The sequence below is a fragment of the Hypomesus transpacificus genome, unplaced genomic scaffold (assembly GCF_021917145.1).
Source record: "Hypomesus transpacificus isolate Combined female unplaced genomic scaffold, fHypTra1 scaffold_31, whole genome shotgun sequence".
NCBI classification, from domain to species: Eukaryota; Metazoa; Chordata; class Actinopteri; order Osmeriformes; family Osmeridae; genus Hypomesus; species Hypomesus transpacificus.
This window is the reverse complement of record NW_025813837.1, coordinates 1,988,533-2,008,241: the sequence shown is the minus strand read 5'-3', so window position 1 is coordinate 2,008,241 and position 19,709 is coordinate 1,988,533. Positions and strand designations below refer to the sequence as shown.

General features: G+C 42.4%; 1 protein-coding gene across 1 annotated transcript; it reads left to right on the top strand.

Moving 5' to 3' along the window:
• Nucleotides 1–4,088: 4,088 nt before the first annotated feature.
• scarb2a (scavenger receptor class B, member 2a) lies at nucleotides 4,089–17,436 on the top strand. Its single transcript, XM_047015780.1, has 13 exons — nucleotides 4,089–4,605; nucleotides 7,865–8,022; nucleotides 8,329–8,476; nucleotides 8,916–9,110; nucleotides 9,720–9,811; nucleotides 10,212–10,331; nucleotides 10,615–10,793; nucleotides 11,680–11,798; nucleotides 11,998–12,071; nucleotides 12,166–12,217; nucleotides 12,338–12,487; nucleotides 13,323–13,370; nucleotides 13,668–17,436. The coding sequence occupies exons 1-13, from the start codon at nucleotides 4,483–4,485 to the stop codon at nucleotides 13,797–13,799; spliced, it is 1,590 nt and encodes a 529-aa protein (XP_046871736.1). The 5' UTR covers nucleotides 4,089–4,482; the 3' UTR covers nucleotides 13,800–17,436.
• The last annotated feature ends 2,273 nt before the right edge of the window (nucleotides 17,437–19,709 follow it).

The following is a 19,709-nucleotide window of genomic DNA, read 5'->3' as shown; positions in this document are numbered from 1 at the left end:
AATTATGCTATGATCCTTTTCCTATCCAAATGGGAAAATGTGAAATTGGGAAAATGTGAAATTGGGAAAATGTGAAATTGGGAAAATGTGAAATTGGAAAATGTTTCATCAGTATTTAAAAAACCACCCTCACGACCTATCACATTGGTGACCTAAATCTCATGAATCACCTGATACGAGGGTCACTTCTAAGCCACCCTAAAGCTGGAAACCACACCTGACAGAAGTTAAAATGTCCTGTCAATGTCTGGCTAAGGCAGGGGTCACAAACTTCTTTTGTCCAGCTGCAGCAGTCCCAAGACATTTCTCACAGTCAGCTACAAGGGTCAAAGCACTAGACAACCCAACACCAAGCACAACAAGGCACAAGATGGTTCCTGGTCAGTCTCTGGCATGTGGGACAAATTGAACAACCTCTGAGTCTAGAAACTTTCAGAAGCAGTGTGAAGTGGAACTGATATTGACATAGTTTGACAATAATAATGATCTGACATTCATGAGGCTTCATGAGGATGCAGAACAACAGAGTTACGGGCTCCAGCTAGTCTGGTGACACAGCACAATTAGTCAATGGGAGAACCATGAAAGGTATGGAAAGTTAAAGGCTTCAAACTGATCGCATATCTGAATGTTAAACCTTTCATGTATTTGCATGACCACAGGGAGCCACCCAGGATATATGGATTTCTGTAGATTTTGGGCATTTAGCTGAGAAAACATGTATCAAACCACAACCAGTTGAACCATTGTCAGTGTTAATGTTGGGTTCATGTTATGGTTATAGTTTAAGGTCACATCATTGTAAAATTGCATTCAAACTAGACCTGCAGTTGCCTGTCAACTGTGATTAAATGTGGGTAACAGTCCACCTCTGCCCTCTATTGTCAATACAGGGGGGCCTAGTGTGGATATGAAAAAGGAAAACACAGGAGGGAAGAAGCTGCCCCGCCTATTCAACACATTGTGGGACTTTATCTGCCAATAGCTGTATCAACTGCTCGATTTGCACAAGAATGCCAGTCAAGATCTTGGCCTGAGACTGGGATTCAATTTCAGTAGTGGCACATTTCATTGCAGTGCACAAGTGTGTTTAATTAGCACAGCAGTATGTCCCAGGTGGGGGGTTCAAATTCCCCCAGGCAGCGGCCCCTGCTCATTAAACACTCAGCCAGGTTTGCTGTCTTCAGCGAGGGAATCTGCCAAGAAGAGGCTGATCTCTGTGTTGTACAACGCCCTATAAGCACAGATGGCATTCCTGACACATTCCAACCAAAGGGTGCTGTGCCTGCATGTCAAACTCAATGTCCGCCACTGTGGGGCTGAACATCAGGATGTGGGATTTCATCCAAGTGATTGACCAACCGAAATCAATGATAAGCATGACCATGAAAGTACACAGTTCACTTGAAACACAGAATACAATGTAGATGGTAACCTACCTTGGTTGAATCCACTAGGATGGGGGATGTAAAAGTGATGCGTTAACAGAATGAATGAGATTAAATGCATGTTGCAACTCATGACTGAACAATGTGTCGAAGAAACGCCTTATTGTTGGGCTGCAAAGTGCACACCAAGGGTTATGGGTACTGTTCCTTGGTTCAGACTGAGATGTGTGAGAGCACAATGAATGATCTGTGGTGACAACAAATACACAGACGGGTTCGAAGAACTAATTCAAAATTATTTACCCTCTAGATAAAAGTCTTCTTGTTCCAGTAAGTATGAATGGCTTTCTTTCAGAGGGCAGTGAGGACATGCCACTTGCTTCAAAGGTTTAGCTTCTAATGTAACCACATAGCATTGTGTGGGCCTTCAAAGTTAGTGTCTTCAGTTCTTCAGTGCAAAAAAATGTATCCTTGCTCCACTGGCCAAACATAAAAAGAGACTAATACAAAGGTGGACACCCCCCTTCTCCCTCCCCTCCTCCCCCCGTCTTTTCCATTCTTTTTGGTTGAAACAATGTGGCTGCATTACTTAACTGTTATCCTCCCCCCTGATGATTTTCTGTAGCATTTTTCACTTCTCTTGTTTGAACAGATGCCGCCCCCCTCTGACATCCCCTGTCCCTCTGGGATTGTAAAAGCGCTTGGTACAATGAAGTACCACGCAATTACATTAATGTTGGAGTCCAACCCAGTCAGTTCCTTTCAACATCAAATGCTGTGATGTATACTAACTCCCACGGTGCAATACTTTTGTTTTTGTCGATTTCTCCCGCAAAAGGTTGCCTCAGGAAAGGTTTGCTGTAAGAGTGGACCCAACAGATCTCTGTTCTCTCCCTAGCCACCCGAACAGCATTATGAACAGGATGAAACCTACTGGCCAATTACAACACTATGTAAAGTAAATAATCAATAAGAAACAGATGGCAATGATGGTAAAGCATCCCTTTCTTGAATGCAGCACTTAAGCTTATGGTAGTGATAGATTTGAATGCTATGGCGAAAATGTATGGCTGGATATTTGTGGATGATATCTGAAACCGAATCCAGGAAGAGAGCAATTTATGTGGCCTACAGTGTAAGGAGTCATTCAGTTCAATGCCATCACTGGATACAATTTGTTCTGATACTAATTTGTCTAACTTGTCTTTGCTCTGTGCCTGACCTGAGTTAGCGGGAAAGATAATCTATTCATATTGACATTCTAGGTAAATACACATCTTTGAGTCAAGTAGCAGGTGTTGTCTGTAAATAAGGATGGCGAGATGGCAGGCCAACAATGAAGTTGAAATGCACCCTTTGTGGGTCCTGTTTCACCTTAACACCTGTTGAGGCCATAGAGTCTAAAAGATTGCTTGAGAAAGACACCCTTCATGGTCATTGAGCTTGTCCTTGGAATTTGCAACCATAAAAAAGGTTTATGGTTGGATTCCTTTTGTTAATAATGAATTAATGTTATGTTCCTGTGTAAGAAACATCAACCCGTGCTAAATTGGCAGATGCCACTCTATGAAATAGTTCTCTGATACATAACCAATACTTTCTACCCTTTAAAAGCTCACATTAGACATGTTTTATAATCCTGAATACATGGTTTAACATTGGCCCATCAAAAGAATAAACAGGCTACTTTTTACGTTGATTTACTGGTTGCACCATTGTGCAAAATACTGTTCATAGTGTATTTGGGTCCATACTAGTTTATTTATTTTTTACAATATTTGATTACATCTGAAGCTAATTATTTATTATGACATGTGTAGAGGCTAAAGGCAGGAAGGATTTGTGAATGATAGTCTATTAATTATTAAGAGATGCACGCACTTATTTTTCTTGAAGACAGCTGCTAGATCGAGTCCAGACAGACTTCCAGTCAGACTTAGGTGAACATCTCATTCGCAGCAAGAGAATTACGCTGTCGTTCTGCCTTTATGTGAGCCCCGCCCCGAAATCAGTCGATCAAATTTTGCATCGCACCCAACAACGTTCGTCCAATCACAGTGCTGTGGGGGTGGTCTTGAGATGGTGGTCCGGGATTCTAGTATCCAATGAGGTTTACTGCTCAGTGAACAAAAGGTTCACGTCAACTATCGTTGGTTCCTCGAACAACACATTATTCATGTTTCATGTTGTGGATATTTAAGGAGGCGTGATGAGGCAAGATAGCGGAATTTAAAAGAAGTAACGGTCGAAGTCCCTTCAAAGATACTGTGTTGAATAAGTCGAGGAAGCTGCTGCATATTCGTCATTGTTCGAATAAAAGAACAGCATATGAACATTATTGGTGTTAATGTGAATGAGCATGCAGTGCCATTCATCATTTAGCGTAGACAGTGCGTTGTTACCCGACTCTACTTCAAACGCTACCATTTAAAATAAAATACACAGCTTTTACTGCATCACAGTGAGTCGAACAGAGTGGAATATTCCGAATCTAGTTTACTTTCAAATGTTTGATTCTATGCTAAATAAGCATATAAAAAAAGAATAGTCGATGAGCTCAACACTTGCGCGATAATAAATGTATACATAGTAGGCTACTTTGTTTTGAATGTGCTACTATTACCAAGGCCAAATGTGGTGCTTTAAAAAGGGTGACCTAAACTACGAGGAAAGCACGCTACATTTTAAAACACACCCACTGCCCAGACAAAACGACGCTTTTCGCATGACCGAGTTCATTTAAATCTGCTGAGGAGGGAGAGGTATTCTGCCTTTCCTCTGAATTGAAAGCTGCTATTTCTTTCGTTGCCTCAGAACAGGGCAGTCGCTTTTCGTTAGCCAGTTTGGCACCAACTGGGCAGAAGCAAAGAGATACATGCCAGTGTTGAAGAAAATATACGGTTTTCGTCACGAAGATTAACGAAACGAGGTTAATTCCTACCAACGAACGAAATCAAATTCGCTTGATGTGACTTGTGGAGGCAAAGTGAGAAGCGGGCTAGCCAGAGGGAAGCGATTGAAACAAGAGTACGAGTCTGGGCTACTTCATAAGTAATTTCACATTTATATAAGTAGTTTTCGACATACCGGCATCATGACCCGAAGATCCTGTGCCATTTACGCTACCGGGATTGTGTGCGCTCATCTACTGATTGTGGGAATCGCCTTGGTCGTGGCACAAGTCTTCCAAACAATGATTCACTCTCGGTTAAAAAAGGTGAGTTGGAACTTCAATATTACATTTCGTTGTCATCCAACAATCCCTTTATATTTCTAATGCAATGGGCTTGTGTGATCAGTCGAAATAATCATCATCTCATGGTATTAGCTACCCAGCTTTACATTGTTACAGCATAAGATTCTCTCAATCCGCATCTGCAGTACTAATCATGTAGCAGTGGATCGGTATACGCGCATGGTTCCAAGGTCGCCCCTCTTCTTTTATTTTTTACTGAATTAATTCTTACAAGATACATTTTATCCAGCCTGTATTGAATTAATCTGCCACATTGATTGAGCTCTGACAAGTATTCTGAGAAATTAAACCATAAAAGTGATTTTGCCTGCAGATCCTCTCGTAGCGCGTGGTACTACCAGCCGGTAGGATAGGCTACATTACTTATTTAGCCTGCTTCAATAGTAGAACATTAGAAAATAGGACCCCCGCGGTTTAATTAAGACACCTGTTAATTGAAAAAGTATTTGAGAATAAAAACAGGCTTTTAAGTGTCTTGGTTGAATTACATAAACTGTGTTTTATAGCGTTTTTGGGCTATCTTAATCTTGTGGTTAATTGGGTTTACCATCAAGGGCTAGTAGGTTTGTAATCTCAGTCTCCATGAATGGTCGGGGGTGTTGTGCCCGTGCATGTGGGGGAAGGGAGGTTGACAGACTGGGGGAGTCCCTCTCCCATGGAAATACTTGTCATTGCTCCTCACCAGGTTGTGGTATGCGCTATATAAAGCACACGTTTCAGACTCGGACCACTTCAAATTCGTGTATTTTAAAAGTGAATTGCCCACTTGAACAGGGGTCTTGAACAGTTTTGGCTCGATTTTGGAATGGGTTGTCAACAAGCAACCCAGAGTTTATTCAGGCTGGTTTAAGTGGCAGTTAGATTCCGCCGACAGACCGAAAAGGAAATTGACCTTTTGCAACGTTACCCTATAAAACACAAACATAACAAATATCAACTAGCACTTATTTCTAGTCAGCCGCTCACTGTTAGTTGTACACTTTTTAAAATATCAGTTTACATAAAGCAGCAAAATACCAACCAGTTATAGTAAACGGTTTTCAACCGGTTCAGTAACTGGGTGTGAAAGGGAGGAGTGTAGAGAGGTGAGGATCATGTGAAGAATGTGAGCGATTCCTTGGTCTGGAGGCAGGCGGTATACCGTTAGAGCAGTCATGCCTTTCTCTTAAGGCCTCACACAATTGTAACAAACCGCACTGACTGTAAGGACACTGTTTTTCTCACATCTCAATGGTGTACAGTAATTTCATTCAAGTTTGATAGTCGGATTCAAAACATTAAATGTAAGGGAGTAGTTAATTGTCAACGTCAGTTTTTTTTTTTTCTCATGGTGAGTCTGAAGTAAGTTGTTCTTTGGCCACACCCACCTTCTGTGTGGGACTGTCTTCAACTCTCATTAAAGCTGAAACCTTACCACATGCTATAATGTGACTCAACCACCGTGAACCAAAATTGTGATATTTAGATTAGATGTCCCTCACTGATTTTGCCCAGAGGGAGATCAAGGATTAGAAAACATTTAGTAGATAAAATGTTGATATGACGTCTATGGAGGCCTTTGAAGGGACCTTCCTTTTCCAAGGTTGGTAAACAAGACGTTTTAGGGGTTTATCAAACTTGACAATCTTGCTGAGTACGGAGTCCACCATTAAAAGTAATACGTATGCACATGGGATTGTACAACACGGGAGCATTTGTTAGTTTATATTTCATGATGCTTTGTGGCAAATGAGTGTCGATGGGTTTGCTCCTATTACAGTTACCCAGTTTCACAACTATAGCAGGTGCACCAAGGTGATGGTCAATTTTTTTAAAGCCAATGGCAAGGAAAGCCAACCTATTCTCCTTCAAAACCGTTAGTCACTTACGTGGGACCTTTAGTCCAGTTTCACACAGTATCTTTCAGGACGTGAACCGATGCATCATCCTGTCCTTTCAGGATAGGTCGGCTAGTCACGTACTATATGATTATGCGTTCAGTTCCTCAAATACAGGATACCGTTTTTGTATCTCTGTAGAGGCACACCTTAAACTAACACGCCTCATTTGTATTTTGCAAACCTGCCCTCAGACATTTGGTTACATGGATTAGAAGTGTTAGTGGTTTACTTGGGAAGGGGAAAATGCACCACACATGATATGTTAAAAACAGGGAACCCTAGTTCACTTTGGTGATTGAAATGCCCTTTCTAGTGTGTTGCCTGTAGATTTCTCTGCAATTCCAATACAGTGTTCCTGCCACAACAGTCACCTCCAGCTGTACTAGTTGTCTTCAGCTTCAGTAGCAAACAATTCACGTTTTTTTATGCTTGATTCAGTGGACAAGCGCGGGTCTGTTCCCATCACAGTTGAATTATCTGGTTAAAAAGCTTCTGTCTATTCAGTTCATACATACATCCTTGTAATTACATAAACTGTCCACATCACTGACTATCTGAACCTGTGTGATTGTTGTGGTGATAACTGCCTAGTTGTGGAATTTGCTGAACTCGGCCCTGAACACGTAGGCCACAATTTCTAGCAACACTCTCAAAAGCTGTGGTTTGAGACATTCACGGCACATTTACTGTTCATATGACTAATGCGCAGATGATTTCAGATCATATTGAGAGGGAGGGTATCGCTCAGTGGTTAGACCACTTGACTGCAGATCAAAATGTTGCTGGCTCAAACTCCCGTCACTTTAACTAAGAGCCTTCGAGGTTAATATATTATTATTATTTCTTAAATAGCACTGCATTAATGGGCTAGGCTGTAGTTTGAATGGACATCAGAGTATTGCAGAGGACTCCATTTCCAGGTCTACTTGTACCATGCAATTGTCGCTCTGGCTTCCCGCTTTTACCAGTATTTATTCACCTGCTAGATTCCTTATCCCCCTCCAGCACCCTGGGGCTCTGGGGTTCTCGGGGTGATGCCTCACACTGAGACTTTGTTCATTAATTGCGACATGTCCTCATCCCCTTGCATGAATGAAAAAGGATTGTTGATGGACGTTGCTTCTAGAGCCGCAACAAAATTGGTTTTGAAAGCCAGAATGAGGCCAGCCAAGTTTTTTTTTAATTGTCTTTATATTTTATTTTTTTATGGCGTAACCAACCAAAAAAAGACAAGCCTGGGCTTCTTCTGTCCTCCTGTATGACGACAACGAAACTGCTAACTCTGTAAATGTTTGTTCACTGTTTGAGTCTGACTTTCCTTCTACTTTTGGTTGTTGTAGGAATTGACTTTGACGGAGAAAAGCCAAGTATTTGAGTCGTGGAAGAACCCTCCACCCCCCGTTTACATGGAGTATTACTTCTTCAATGTCACCAATCCAGAGGTTTTCCTATCTGGTGGTAAAGCAGCTGTCACTCAAATTGGACCATACACGTACAGGTATGTGTTTTACAAAGTTAAAGTTTTTTAATGGGCAGACTCTTTTACCCAATTGATGTACTGGTTCAAACCTGCAACCTCTGTAGATCTGTTACCTAATGATTTATCACTGAGCTGTAACCATCCCCATGACTACGAGATCCTTTACAAATGATGGTCTCAGGCTTATTTTGATATTTCAGCCCTAGTGACTGGGGAGTGAAATGAGAGAGAAGTACATTACTGTTCCATTGTATAATTTGTTCTGCTATACTGAAACTGAAGACTAAGAAGATCTGTATGACTACCCTGACTGTTCCACCACAGGGAGTACAGACCCAGGGAGAATGTGACCTTCCTCGAAAACGGGACCAAGGTTTATGCCCTGAACCCCAAGAGCTTTGTTTTTGTTCCTGAGAAGTCCAAGGGAAACCCAGAGACGGACATTCTGAGGACAGTTAACATCCCAGTTGTGGTGAGATATGCGCGTGTGTGGTTGTGTGTTTTATACGTACACTAATTATCTTCTCCGAGGGAGTGCGAGTTGTGTGAAAGTGTTTGCACAAGTGCATCCTGTTTGGCTGCAGTCAACCTTATCTTTCCGTGAAGCTACACGGTCTTGTTTACACTCCATTGTTCCAACAGACCAGCCATTCCATGTATAAAGAATATACTTGACGTTTTATTATGACATTTGTTGCTAGCTTATTGGAATGGTTGGGCTTTTTCCCCAGTTACAAAGACTAAACCCAGGCCAGCTGGATGACTGAACGGAAACCATTGACACTTTTGTAAAGCGTTTTTCAGAAATCCAAATTTTGAAATCATAATGGGAGTATTATCTTTTGGCAAGGAAAGCGGGTGATGGGACCCGAGGCCTAACTCTCCGATTACATCTCTCCTTTCTCTGTCAGGCTGTCATGAGTGAGCTCAATTCCTACTCCTTCTTCCTCCGCACCCTGGTGTCCATGTGGATGAAAAGCATCGGCGTGGACATCTTCATGACGCGCACCGTCCACGAGGTGCTGTGGGGGTTCAAGGACCCTCTGCTCAGCCGTCTCCACAACTTGAGACCTGAAGTGGACGACCACTTTGGCCTTATGTGGAAGGTAGGCTCTGTTCTCAAGTTGGGTCACTTGTTTCTTAAAAGGGCCTAGGTCAGAGGTGCCCCTTTACGGGAAACCCTTTGCATGTGACTGAACCGGTTAGCCTGAGGTCCCGAGAGAGAGGTCATTCCTTTGGGGGGGAAAATGAGAAGTGGCGTGTATGCCGACAAAGCTTTTTTTACTTCTTCTTTTTTTCTGTGAGATGTGTGCAATTCTGACTCGTGCTTACTTTCATACACGCAGTGGGCAGACATGGTGGTTGTACAGTCTTACATAGGGCCTTTTGATTTAGATTTTTTTCTGAATGACAAGGCTGTTGTCAACAGCTGATCTCTTACAAAGACAAAATGAGTTCTGTACCTACCAGAATCCTTGCTGGACCTTAAAGGTTTCTGTTTGATATGAGCTGGTTTTGGCAACATTTTGAATTGGAGACATTCGATCTGTTTCTAACTCTGGACCTTCCACTGATATGATCTAATTTCTCTGAATCTATATATCTCTCTCTGCCTCTCTCTCTTTCTCTGCCTCTCTCTCTCTCTCTGCCTCTCTCTCTCTCTCTCTCTGCCTCTCTCTCTCTCTCTCTCTGCCTCTCTCTCTCTGCCTCTGTAGAAAAATGGAACTCATGAAGGAGAGTTTGTGTTCCTAACTGGGGAGAGGGACTACATGGAGTACGGCAGGATCGACACATGGAACGGCCTGAGGTAAGATGTGAAATGTCTCACTGCCGTGCTGGTTGCAAGAGGGCGAAACAACCCCCCATCCTAGCCACTACGACTTTTGCTTTCTTGTTTTTCCACTCTGGGTTGGATCTCCACGTGGTTGTAATTGATGGCCATAAAAAAAAATCATGTCAGCGGTTTTGTTTTTAGTCCTTGAGCACATTGCGTTTAGTCATCGTGGAACCACTCTGGAATTTTGCCAAATCAAGTATTCAAAGTCCAAGGAAAAAGTCTTTGCTCCCTGTCGGGAAAGAGTATATTTGCTAAATAATGATTTGCCTAGCCTTGTTGGAGTGGGAAACGCCAACATGGATGTATCGTACACATGAATCTTAACAGCAAAATGCCTTGTATTCACACGTTTCCTGTGTCTTGTCCACAGAGAGATGTCATGGTGGTCCTCCAACCAGAGTAACATGATCAACGGGACAGACGGCAGTGTCTTCCATCCACTGCTGTCCAGGAACGAGCTGCTCTACATCTTTGCTGCTGACCTATGCAGGTACGCAGCCTTGTCTCTCCATACCCGCACAAAGCTTTGTTGACAGGCAAAGCAGAAGGGCGAGACTGCAGCTTGGGGTCTAGGTTTGGGAAAGAAATGAACGATGGCTCGAAACTCCTACTTTGTTGATTCTTGAGTTGACATGTTCGAACATATTCGGGACCACGCCCTTGGAAAAGTGTCCAAATGATGTACGCAGTGAGATACCAAATTTGCCTACGCCGGGGAAATGAAGCCCTGTGTTGATCTCTCTCTCTTTCCCTATCTCTCTTTCTCTCTTCAGGTCTATCCACCTGGCCTACGTGGAGGACGTGGAGGTGAAAGGCATCCAGGCGTACCGCTTCGCGCCCCCCGAGGACGTGCTGCAGAGTCCCAAGATCAACCCAGCCAACGAGGGCTTCTGCGTGCCTTCCGGGGACTGCCTGGACACCGGCGTGCTGAAAGTTAGCGTTTGCCGCGAAGGTGAGGGCCCAGTCCGTCGCCCCTGGCTCCACCTGGGTCATGACCCCGTCGTGCCTGGCCCACTCACCCACTTCTAACGTCAACCTAGTTTTTTTATTTCACACTCAAAGCCCTGGTCCAGTTCAAGCCAAGATTGCAGCCAGGCCATATACCAGACATATGTGTTTGAACAGCGAGGTTTTACTCAATAGATGTGTAATGATTAACCGTAGACAGCACTGATTCTAGGGTTTTATTGTCCCTCAATGACTGAATGTGAGTACTCCGATAAGGCAATCATGTATGACTTCTACCCTCATGAAGAGTTCACCGATAAAACCCATGTCCTACTGTTACCTTTCAGTCAAGTCATGTGACGAGAATCCCTGAGATGTTCTTCCATTCGACTGTGCACGCCAAAACACTTCCTCTTTCAGTGTGGTGCAATAGAAAGTATATCGTCTTAAGTTAGGTTGAGATTCATTTTCCTGTCTGGACTGCATGAGCTGTTGACGGTTTGATGGTTTCTAAATTCTAATTTTGAGGAATTCTCCTTAGTATACCGATAACCCCATGATGAACACGCTGACCTCAAACCTGTGGGCTTGTTGATTCAAACTTTTTTTTTGCCGATGTCAGATTATCTGACCGTGTTTCATACAATGTGCATTTTGACAAAGGCGAGCGACCGCGACACTTGGTCACACGACCTGTCTCTACCAGGACAGACTCACGGAATCCCAACACGTGTATTTGAGCATTTCCAAAACCCCAAGTCTGATAAAGAATAGTCTATTAACTGGAAAATAACTTGTATTTGATTTAGACTGTCTGCTGGGTAGGATTCTTTTTAACGTTTATCTTTTTAACGTTTTCTGCTTGTATTTGTTCTGGTTTTCCTCTGTAGGAGCCCCTATCGTGGTGTCCTTCCCTCACTTTTACCAAGCAGACCCCAAGTACATCAACGCTGTAGATGGTCTGAACCCCAACAAGGAAGAGCATGAGACCTACCTTGACCTTAATCCGGTATGAAAGCTAATCTATGGCCGTTAACCCTAAATATTAGGTTTACATGATTTTCAGTTTATGATTATAATTTCTTTGTCCATAATCTTTTTATTGTCTAGGAATGAACTAAACCAGTGTAAAAGAGAGTTAGGACACTTTCCAATAAGCGTTTTGTTTTTAGAATTCATACCTTTTTTCCCCCCCATCTCTTTTCAAGACCACTGGTATCCCTATTCGTGCCTGCAAGAGAGCCCAGCTCAACATCATCTTGAACAGAGTTGAAGGCTTTCCGTAAGTTTGACCGTGAAAAAAAAAAAAAGATGGCATTTTACAAATGCCATCACCTCTCATCCTAATTAGTTTCTTCAACTTTCTGTACCTACAGTGCAACCAAACACATCAACCAGACGATTTTCCCCATAATGTTCGTTAACGAGGTGAGTCTGCCTTTTTCAAATCGTAGAGAAATGAATAACGTTGAACACAAACAGACTTTTTGATGCCTCGAAATGGCGAAAAGTCAGTGACCCCCCCCCCCCCCCCCTCCTCCACCCCAGACGGCGACCATCGATGATGACTCAGCGACCCAGATGCGAACTCTGCTGCTGATTGTGACGCTGGTGTCCAACTTCCCCCTGCTCATCGTGGGCATGGGGGCCATCCTGCTGGTGGTCCTCGTCATCCTGGTCTGCAGGAACCGCCAGAAGGTAAGACGCTCCCCTCTCCGAGCTGGGGCCCCTGCACTCACCTGTCAGGAAACCCCGCAGTAATTTTTTAAGGAAGTAGTTTCTAATCTCATAACCTCAGGTTGTTGCATTTAATAGCTCGGAGTGTGCATTTAACCCACATCAGTTGTTTTTAGAAGGTATTGATATCAACTTGACTGTTGACTTAACTGTGTGCGTACACACACGTGCACGCATCCAGTTTTGTTTTATTGTAGTACAGTCTGCATTTCTTAGTTTAAACTTTGTTCTTGCATGGTTTAACCATTCCGATGGTTAGTTCTGTAATTAAGCTGACTAGATAAACCCTGACTACTGCATGTTAACACAAAGCATGACACTGAAGCGTTTGCTGTCAGCACGTCCTTAACTTTTCTGGATCAAATGTGGTTCTTGATAGTCCTGGCACACAATCCCTACATGGATCAAACTGGCTAACATGGTTCTCTTGTCAATGCTCAGAGCAAAGCCCTATTCCGTACCAAAGTGCAGTGCACTTCAGTGATCCCAGGGAGGGCCATGTACTTTCAACGTGGTTATCTGTGTTTGTCTAGATTAGTCAATCGAACCCTTTAGGAGAACTCTTCGCTTAGAATAGGCGTAGCTGTCTGAAGTAAAAAAAAAAAAAAAAACTGTACAAACCCAGGGTAGACCTACGCCAGACTACATGGTTTAAAAACTAGCTACAGCTCAAATGGCCGTTCTTTAGAAGACGTTGTTGGACACATTAGCCTAGCTTGAGGGAAGGAAAAAAAGATGTAGTAACATGCTATGATTTTACATTTCTGTAACCCCCCTTTTTTCCCTTCTTTTATAGAATGAAGTAAAACGTATTGATTTTAATGAAGCTTTTCATTCTTTTACTGTAAGTCTTGATTTTGACTTTATTTGCTGTTTGCTTTCATCCTTGCCTGTTATCCATTTTATTATTTTATCTTAATGGGACTTTTCTTTTATACTCCTACCTCAGTGACATTTGTTTTCTTGTCAAGTTGGGGGTTTAATATTTTTTTATGTTGTGGGTCTTGTTGTAAACAATTCATATTCATTAATAATATTCATAAGTCCAGTGTTGTAAGACATCCTTATACTCAATGTCTGGACATTTTCTTTCTAATGGTTGATTAACGAAACATTTTCCCTCTTGGTGATTTCCTTCCAGACGGCCAAAGACGAAACGGCCTACACTCAAGTGAGCGACAAGCCTGAGGAGCCATCAGAAAACCACGCCTGCCAGCCGATGAAGAACGGCTCTTACATAGCCATGTCTCCAGTGGAGGCCCAGAAGTGTTGATGGACGCTGGGGTAGGGGGTGGGAGCAGAGGGCAGGGTGCAGCACAGGCCATGCTGTGCTGGAAGCAAGGATATATGTATTTTTGTTCAGTCTTAGATATATTTCCCCCCCTCCCCGTCTTTTTCTAGGGGGGTGTTCGCAGCCCCCAATAAATGTCAATCAAGATGTGGATACTTCCTAATGGTCCGCCATCTTGATTGTCCAAGCTTCTCGCCGGCCGAGCATGCCCTTTCTGCCTGACACACTGCTACGACCCGCCCCCCACACACTATCTCCTGGGCCTCTGCTTCTGGTCTAGCTAGCTCCAGCGCTGGCTTTCATCAGGGGACGCGGACTCTGCAAGGACACGCCTTTTTTTGTGTGTGTGTGTTTAGCAGCTCCTTCGAGGAATTCCGTAGCATCAGCTGTGTGCATGCTCACCGATCAACCCCCCCCCCCCCCTCCCCCCCGAGCAGACTTCAGCCGTCCTACAGGGCCTGAGGCGCAGGGTGGTTGTCACCTGGGGTGACTACCGAGGGTCTTTCTAGAGATCTTCATTCCATCCGTGTTTGGTGAGATCGGGTCTCGAAATGGAAGTCATCCTCCCTCTCCCCCAACTCTTCAGTGTGTGTGTGGGGGGGGGGGGCTCAGAGTAGAAATGGTTTTGGTAACAAAACTGTGTACTTTTGTACACAACAAGAACAAAAAATGGACTGGGCCAAACAGTTTATAGAATATTTGCCTTTTTCTAAGATGAATCAGTGCACATGCCTCACTCATCTTATCAAATAGAATTAGTGGCAGTGAGTGAGTGAGTGTGTGTGTGTGTGTGTGCATGCTTGTCCTAAACTGCTGTGGCCTGTTTTGATGGACTACGGGCAACCATTATGACCCCCCCCCTCCAATCACAGATTTCCTATAACACTAGTTTTGAGACGTAGCCCTCCAAGTTAAGCATTACTAGCTAGATGTTGGGATCGTTCAGGGTGGAACATACAGCCGGATGTAGTTGTGTCAGAAGCTTTCATCTTTCTGAGCAGAGGAAGGGATAGCCTACATACCCAAAAAAACTTACAAGGGAGACTTGAACCTACTTTCTGCCTTACAAGCTTTTTTCTCTTTTTTGTTTGTTTGTGTGTTGATAATGTAAAAAAGCTGGAAATCTTTGTCATTGTACATATTGTAAAGGGGAAATATCCAGCTACCTCCTGACCAAATCCAGCAAGAAGTCAAAGGTTTGCTGTCGAAAAACTTCAACTTGGAAACATTTGTGGGACTACTTTGTGAGTCTACACTGCTACTTAGAGAAAGCACAACTGGATTGTTTGAAACCAGTCCTCCAACAAAGTTACCGACCTTTTCATATTACGAAGGTCTCCTGTCTGAGACGGCCATCGGTGCTGTGTGATTAAGACAGCAGACATTGTGTAGATGCCAGTTGTGGCGCCCTCCGCCGTGGCCAACAGTTGTTTGGCTTGCCAAGGAGCCGAAGGCGTTCAGACGAACACGGCACTTGAATCCCTGTTCGTCTTCTGTGTGATGTCTCGTGTTTCTTTGTTGCGTTGGTCACCAGTCTGTCATGTCAAGCCTTTGGCGGCTGCTGCCATGAACTGAATTAAGGCCATACTACTGTCAACTTGAAAATTGTGATCCCTGCACTTCCCCCCCCCCCTCCCCTTTTTTGAAAAGAGAAATTGTGCCCTTTTTTAGTTTTCGGTCTTTTGTCCTGGGCATTTGATTTCAAAATGCTACGGCCTTCACATGCATTTCATTGTGGTGGGTATTTCAACACTGCCTTTGTTACTTGCTTTTCAGTACTTCAAGTATTGTGGTTTTGGTATATTTTTTTATATTTTGATTGCTGCTAATAATTTGCCATAACGTATGGACTTGTATTTTTATGACTACCCATGTCTGCTCTTGATTTTCTCAGTCCAAGAGTTGCTAGGTTTCTGTCAAGCATCTTTTTGGATATGAAAAAATACCGGAGCACCAAATACAATTGCCCATAGCTTGCTGCCAAGTACTGGAATAAGCGGATAACAATAGATAGCAACATTAACACCAAGTATCATAATTATTACAACTCGTCTCTTGTCATTTCATGTTATTGGGTGACTAGTTGTACGTAAGATGATTTCATGTTATATTGTTTGGGTTATGATAGGGCTAGTACTGGAAGCACTATTTGTTGAGTTTTCGCTGAATGCCCTTGTAAACAAATGAAGGAGAGCTGTCGAAGCAGACGTTAGATTTGTGCCATTGAGGATCATGCTGATGAATGCCTGTCTGACAAATGAATTCTTGGAAATGCTCATTCTATTCTTAATAGGCTTTTATGAGCTTGAATCCTACATGCAGGCAGTCATGGCCAAATGCAAACCTGCTGTGCTCCATTTAATCACAGTATATCTTTACCATCCTTATTGACTTGAATTTCAAGACCTTAACCCGCAAGTTGTGTGTGAGTGTGTTTCTAAACAGGCACACACCTGAGCCTGCTCCTACTTCTCCCTCTGACCCTTTGTGTCCAATCATTCAAGCCCATTGGCTCTGTCGTGCTTGACCAAAGAACCTGTATGGACCGGTTCCAGCGCCGTGTTTATGCTTCTAGATAACGGTTGTGCCACCAGTGCGGCCTACTTTAAACAGTGCCAGGATCCAAGTCTGGTGTCTGCACCAATGGTTATGAGGTGTGTGCTATTTCCAACCAGGCAAAAATATATATCATAAATGAGTTTTGTTGTTAGTTTAGCCAATTTGGTATTGGTTGTTATCGCACAAAGCGAGATTCGAAAGGTTTGGAAGAGGCTATAAACATGCAAAATCGCTCAGTATTATACCATGTATTGACACAGCAATGCAAAGTTAAGTAAAAAGATTTGTTTGTGGACGAAGTGTTTTGTAATCGGCCACACAATATTTATGTATCAACGTTGTCAAGGATATCTTATTTTCTGTATTTTTTTTTGTTTTGGTCCAGTTTCATTTCTCTTTATATTTTGTAATATTTTACTGGGGTCATAGAGCACATTTCAGTTTTTCTACGATTTCTTCTTTATTGCTTCACCAAAATACGTAAGTGTAAAGATTATCTCACATTGTAAACTTCAGTATCAAAGCCCCTTAAGAGAATAGCTGAATGGTTGTGAGTGGTTTGTGTGTTGGATACATTTGAGTATTAAGATGAAAACAGATGCATAGACCTATTTTTGTGGTGCCAATGCACTGTTTTGTTAAACTGGACTGATTTATTGGAAGGCTGACTGTCTTTGTATACAAATAGGTTGTCCTCATTGGCAAGCAGGCCACAGGGGGAGTGTACACTCAAAAATCCATAGATGAATGAAGCCCTCCTTCAGGGATGATAGTACTACGTCATCTTAATTTGCCGTGTAGCAACTTAATAATTCAACCCTCAGTTTCATGGCGTGAGAGTTACAGAATCACTAACGGACCTTTCTTCAGTTTCCTTGATATAGAATCTGTTTTTGTTGCTGAAAATGACAATCCTCATGTCATGTTAGATGCAAAATTATTTCAAAGTAATATCCCTTTTTAGTTTTGATAATTTACACTGCACAAAATGTTTTTACAGTGCTTTTGTAAACATTTTTAGTGTATTTGCAAAAAATAAAAGTTGCAACATGCAAAAGTTCTCAGTTGTTTTGACACTTCATTGCCCTGTTATATACAACAACATTGTGCCATTACTGCCTGGATATATAGTGACAGTTTGACCAACTATTTAAAACTGTCAGCAGATATTACAATCAATCACCACAGAAAGTCATGTTTTGTTAAGTGGTACAGTCATTATCTACTTCTCACCATCCAATATAGCCGAATTTATTCACCTCTGCCTTTTAGGACGTGTTAGGCAGATCGTATTTCATCCTCAATTTGGTAATCTCTATAGATATTTTATAAATTGATATTTTAACCCTTATTCATTTTTTGTAGACTGATCTTCAAGTGATATTGTTTAATACCATGCCTTAAAATGATTTTGCTTGAAAAGTTGTGGATGGAAGGAATAGTTCAACCTATATAAACCGACACTACCTTAACCTAGTTTTACCGTTAATAGAGCGGTTTGTTAAAATGTCCCTAGAAGCCCTCGAATTAAATAGAGCGGAGGTCCTCCTGTGGTTACTATAAACAAAAGGTAAGCCACCATGCTATAAAGGGAAACTTGGGTGTTCTCCGTCTCATTTAGTCACTGACGTGAGAGATGGGGGCAGGGAGAGGTTTAACTGAAGACGGGGAGAAGGCATGCTGGGGCAAGTTAACATCAGATAGTAATAGACAAACATGCCAACTTAAGAAGCTTTAAATTGGCCCAAAAAGCACCTCAATTAAATATGTTTACGGTTGAACCACCTCCATTCGCTCGCACGGTATGCGGTCTTAACGTGTGTTACGTAAACTGGTTCTATGGTACAAGTGATGACATTATTCATACTTTTCTGATCGATAATAAAGTAGCCGATAGGATGGATTCTACCACATTGTGTCCCGCCGTACCACGACGGTGCAAGTAACATGTTTGGGCACATATGGACATGAGTGGGTGGAAGCTTATCTCGATTAATACCGGTACGCACTTCATTGCTTTGGTTAAGCTTGCTCATTCAAATAGCAGGCACGGAACTCCTGATTCAAATTCCTTTCATTTCAAAAAGGTTTTTACAAAATTGTATTTAATGTCTTTAATCACACATGACATGGATCTGGTAAAGTATGGTATCAGGCTGCTGCCAACTCCAGACTGATTTAAGCAAAAGTCAACCAATTTCCTACCCCAAAAAGTTGTTGCTTCCTGTTTCTTCTCTCACCGAAAAATAACACACCTCTGCTAGAATCTATCCTATCAATCGTAGAAAATGTGGAGCCCAGAATGTCAGCGTAGTGAGTTAAATGGTATGTGTGCACCACCTAGTGGCTGATGTGGATGTGCGTTGTCGTTGTATGTGCATCTCATAAGCTTTACACATTGACCAAAGCGGCAGAAATAACTCAACCAGTGGGTATAAATAAACATAAAGTAGACCTCTCCCTTAATGTTTTTTGTTCTTTTTTATCATGGGAAAAACATAAATATCAAGCTAAATAAAACACGCTACTTCGTTCCTAGATGAAGTGTAATACAAATTCCGATACATTCTACATTAGATATTGAGTCATTCGTTACTCAAAAACACATGCTTAGCATGTTTAGTTAAAAAATAAATAAATATATATACTGTATATATATTATTTACATTAATATCCAACAAATGTTCCAAACTGATGTCTTGAATAATATTACAAACAAGTTATCGTCAAAATATTTATTGTAAACCAGACAAGGTTATACAAAACTCTAATCGTGTTCTTATGGTTGACAACCCCAAAAATTCGGATAAATAATCAAGCATTTGGTACGAGCCAGAGGAACAGGGTTCAGAGAGGCAGGCAGGCGGGGTCTGACTTGTGGAAGATGACTCACCCCTACGCTCTCATTTAAAAACAGGCCAATGTTCCCACACAGAGTTCATCTGAGAACAAGGTCCTACTGCAACGTCCAGTGTCAGGTTGGCAATGACGCAAAGTATTCACTCTAAAGAATCCTGAATATCCTATAACTAAGGCACCAATAACATTTAGACCAGATCTACAGTGTGACTACCAAAAAAGTCTGTGCGAATCTTCTCACAAGCGTGTACTCATTAAAGTACTAATGTGTTACGAATGACATACGTCTCCAACACGCCGTCCAAATCCTTCCTGGGATGTCCCGCCAAAAACATAATGTTGTCAGTGACATCCTGAACAGCCCAAAGCGCCTCTTTAAACTTTGACCTCCTTACCACCGTCCTAGTGGAGTTAGAATGAGGCAGCCCTACGCTTAATTGTGGCTAATCGCCAATGCTGGCACTGTTTACGCAT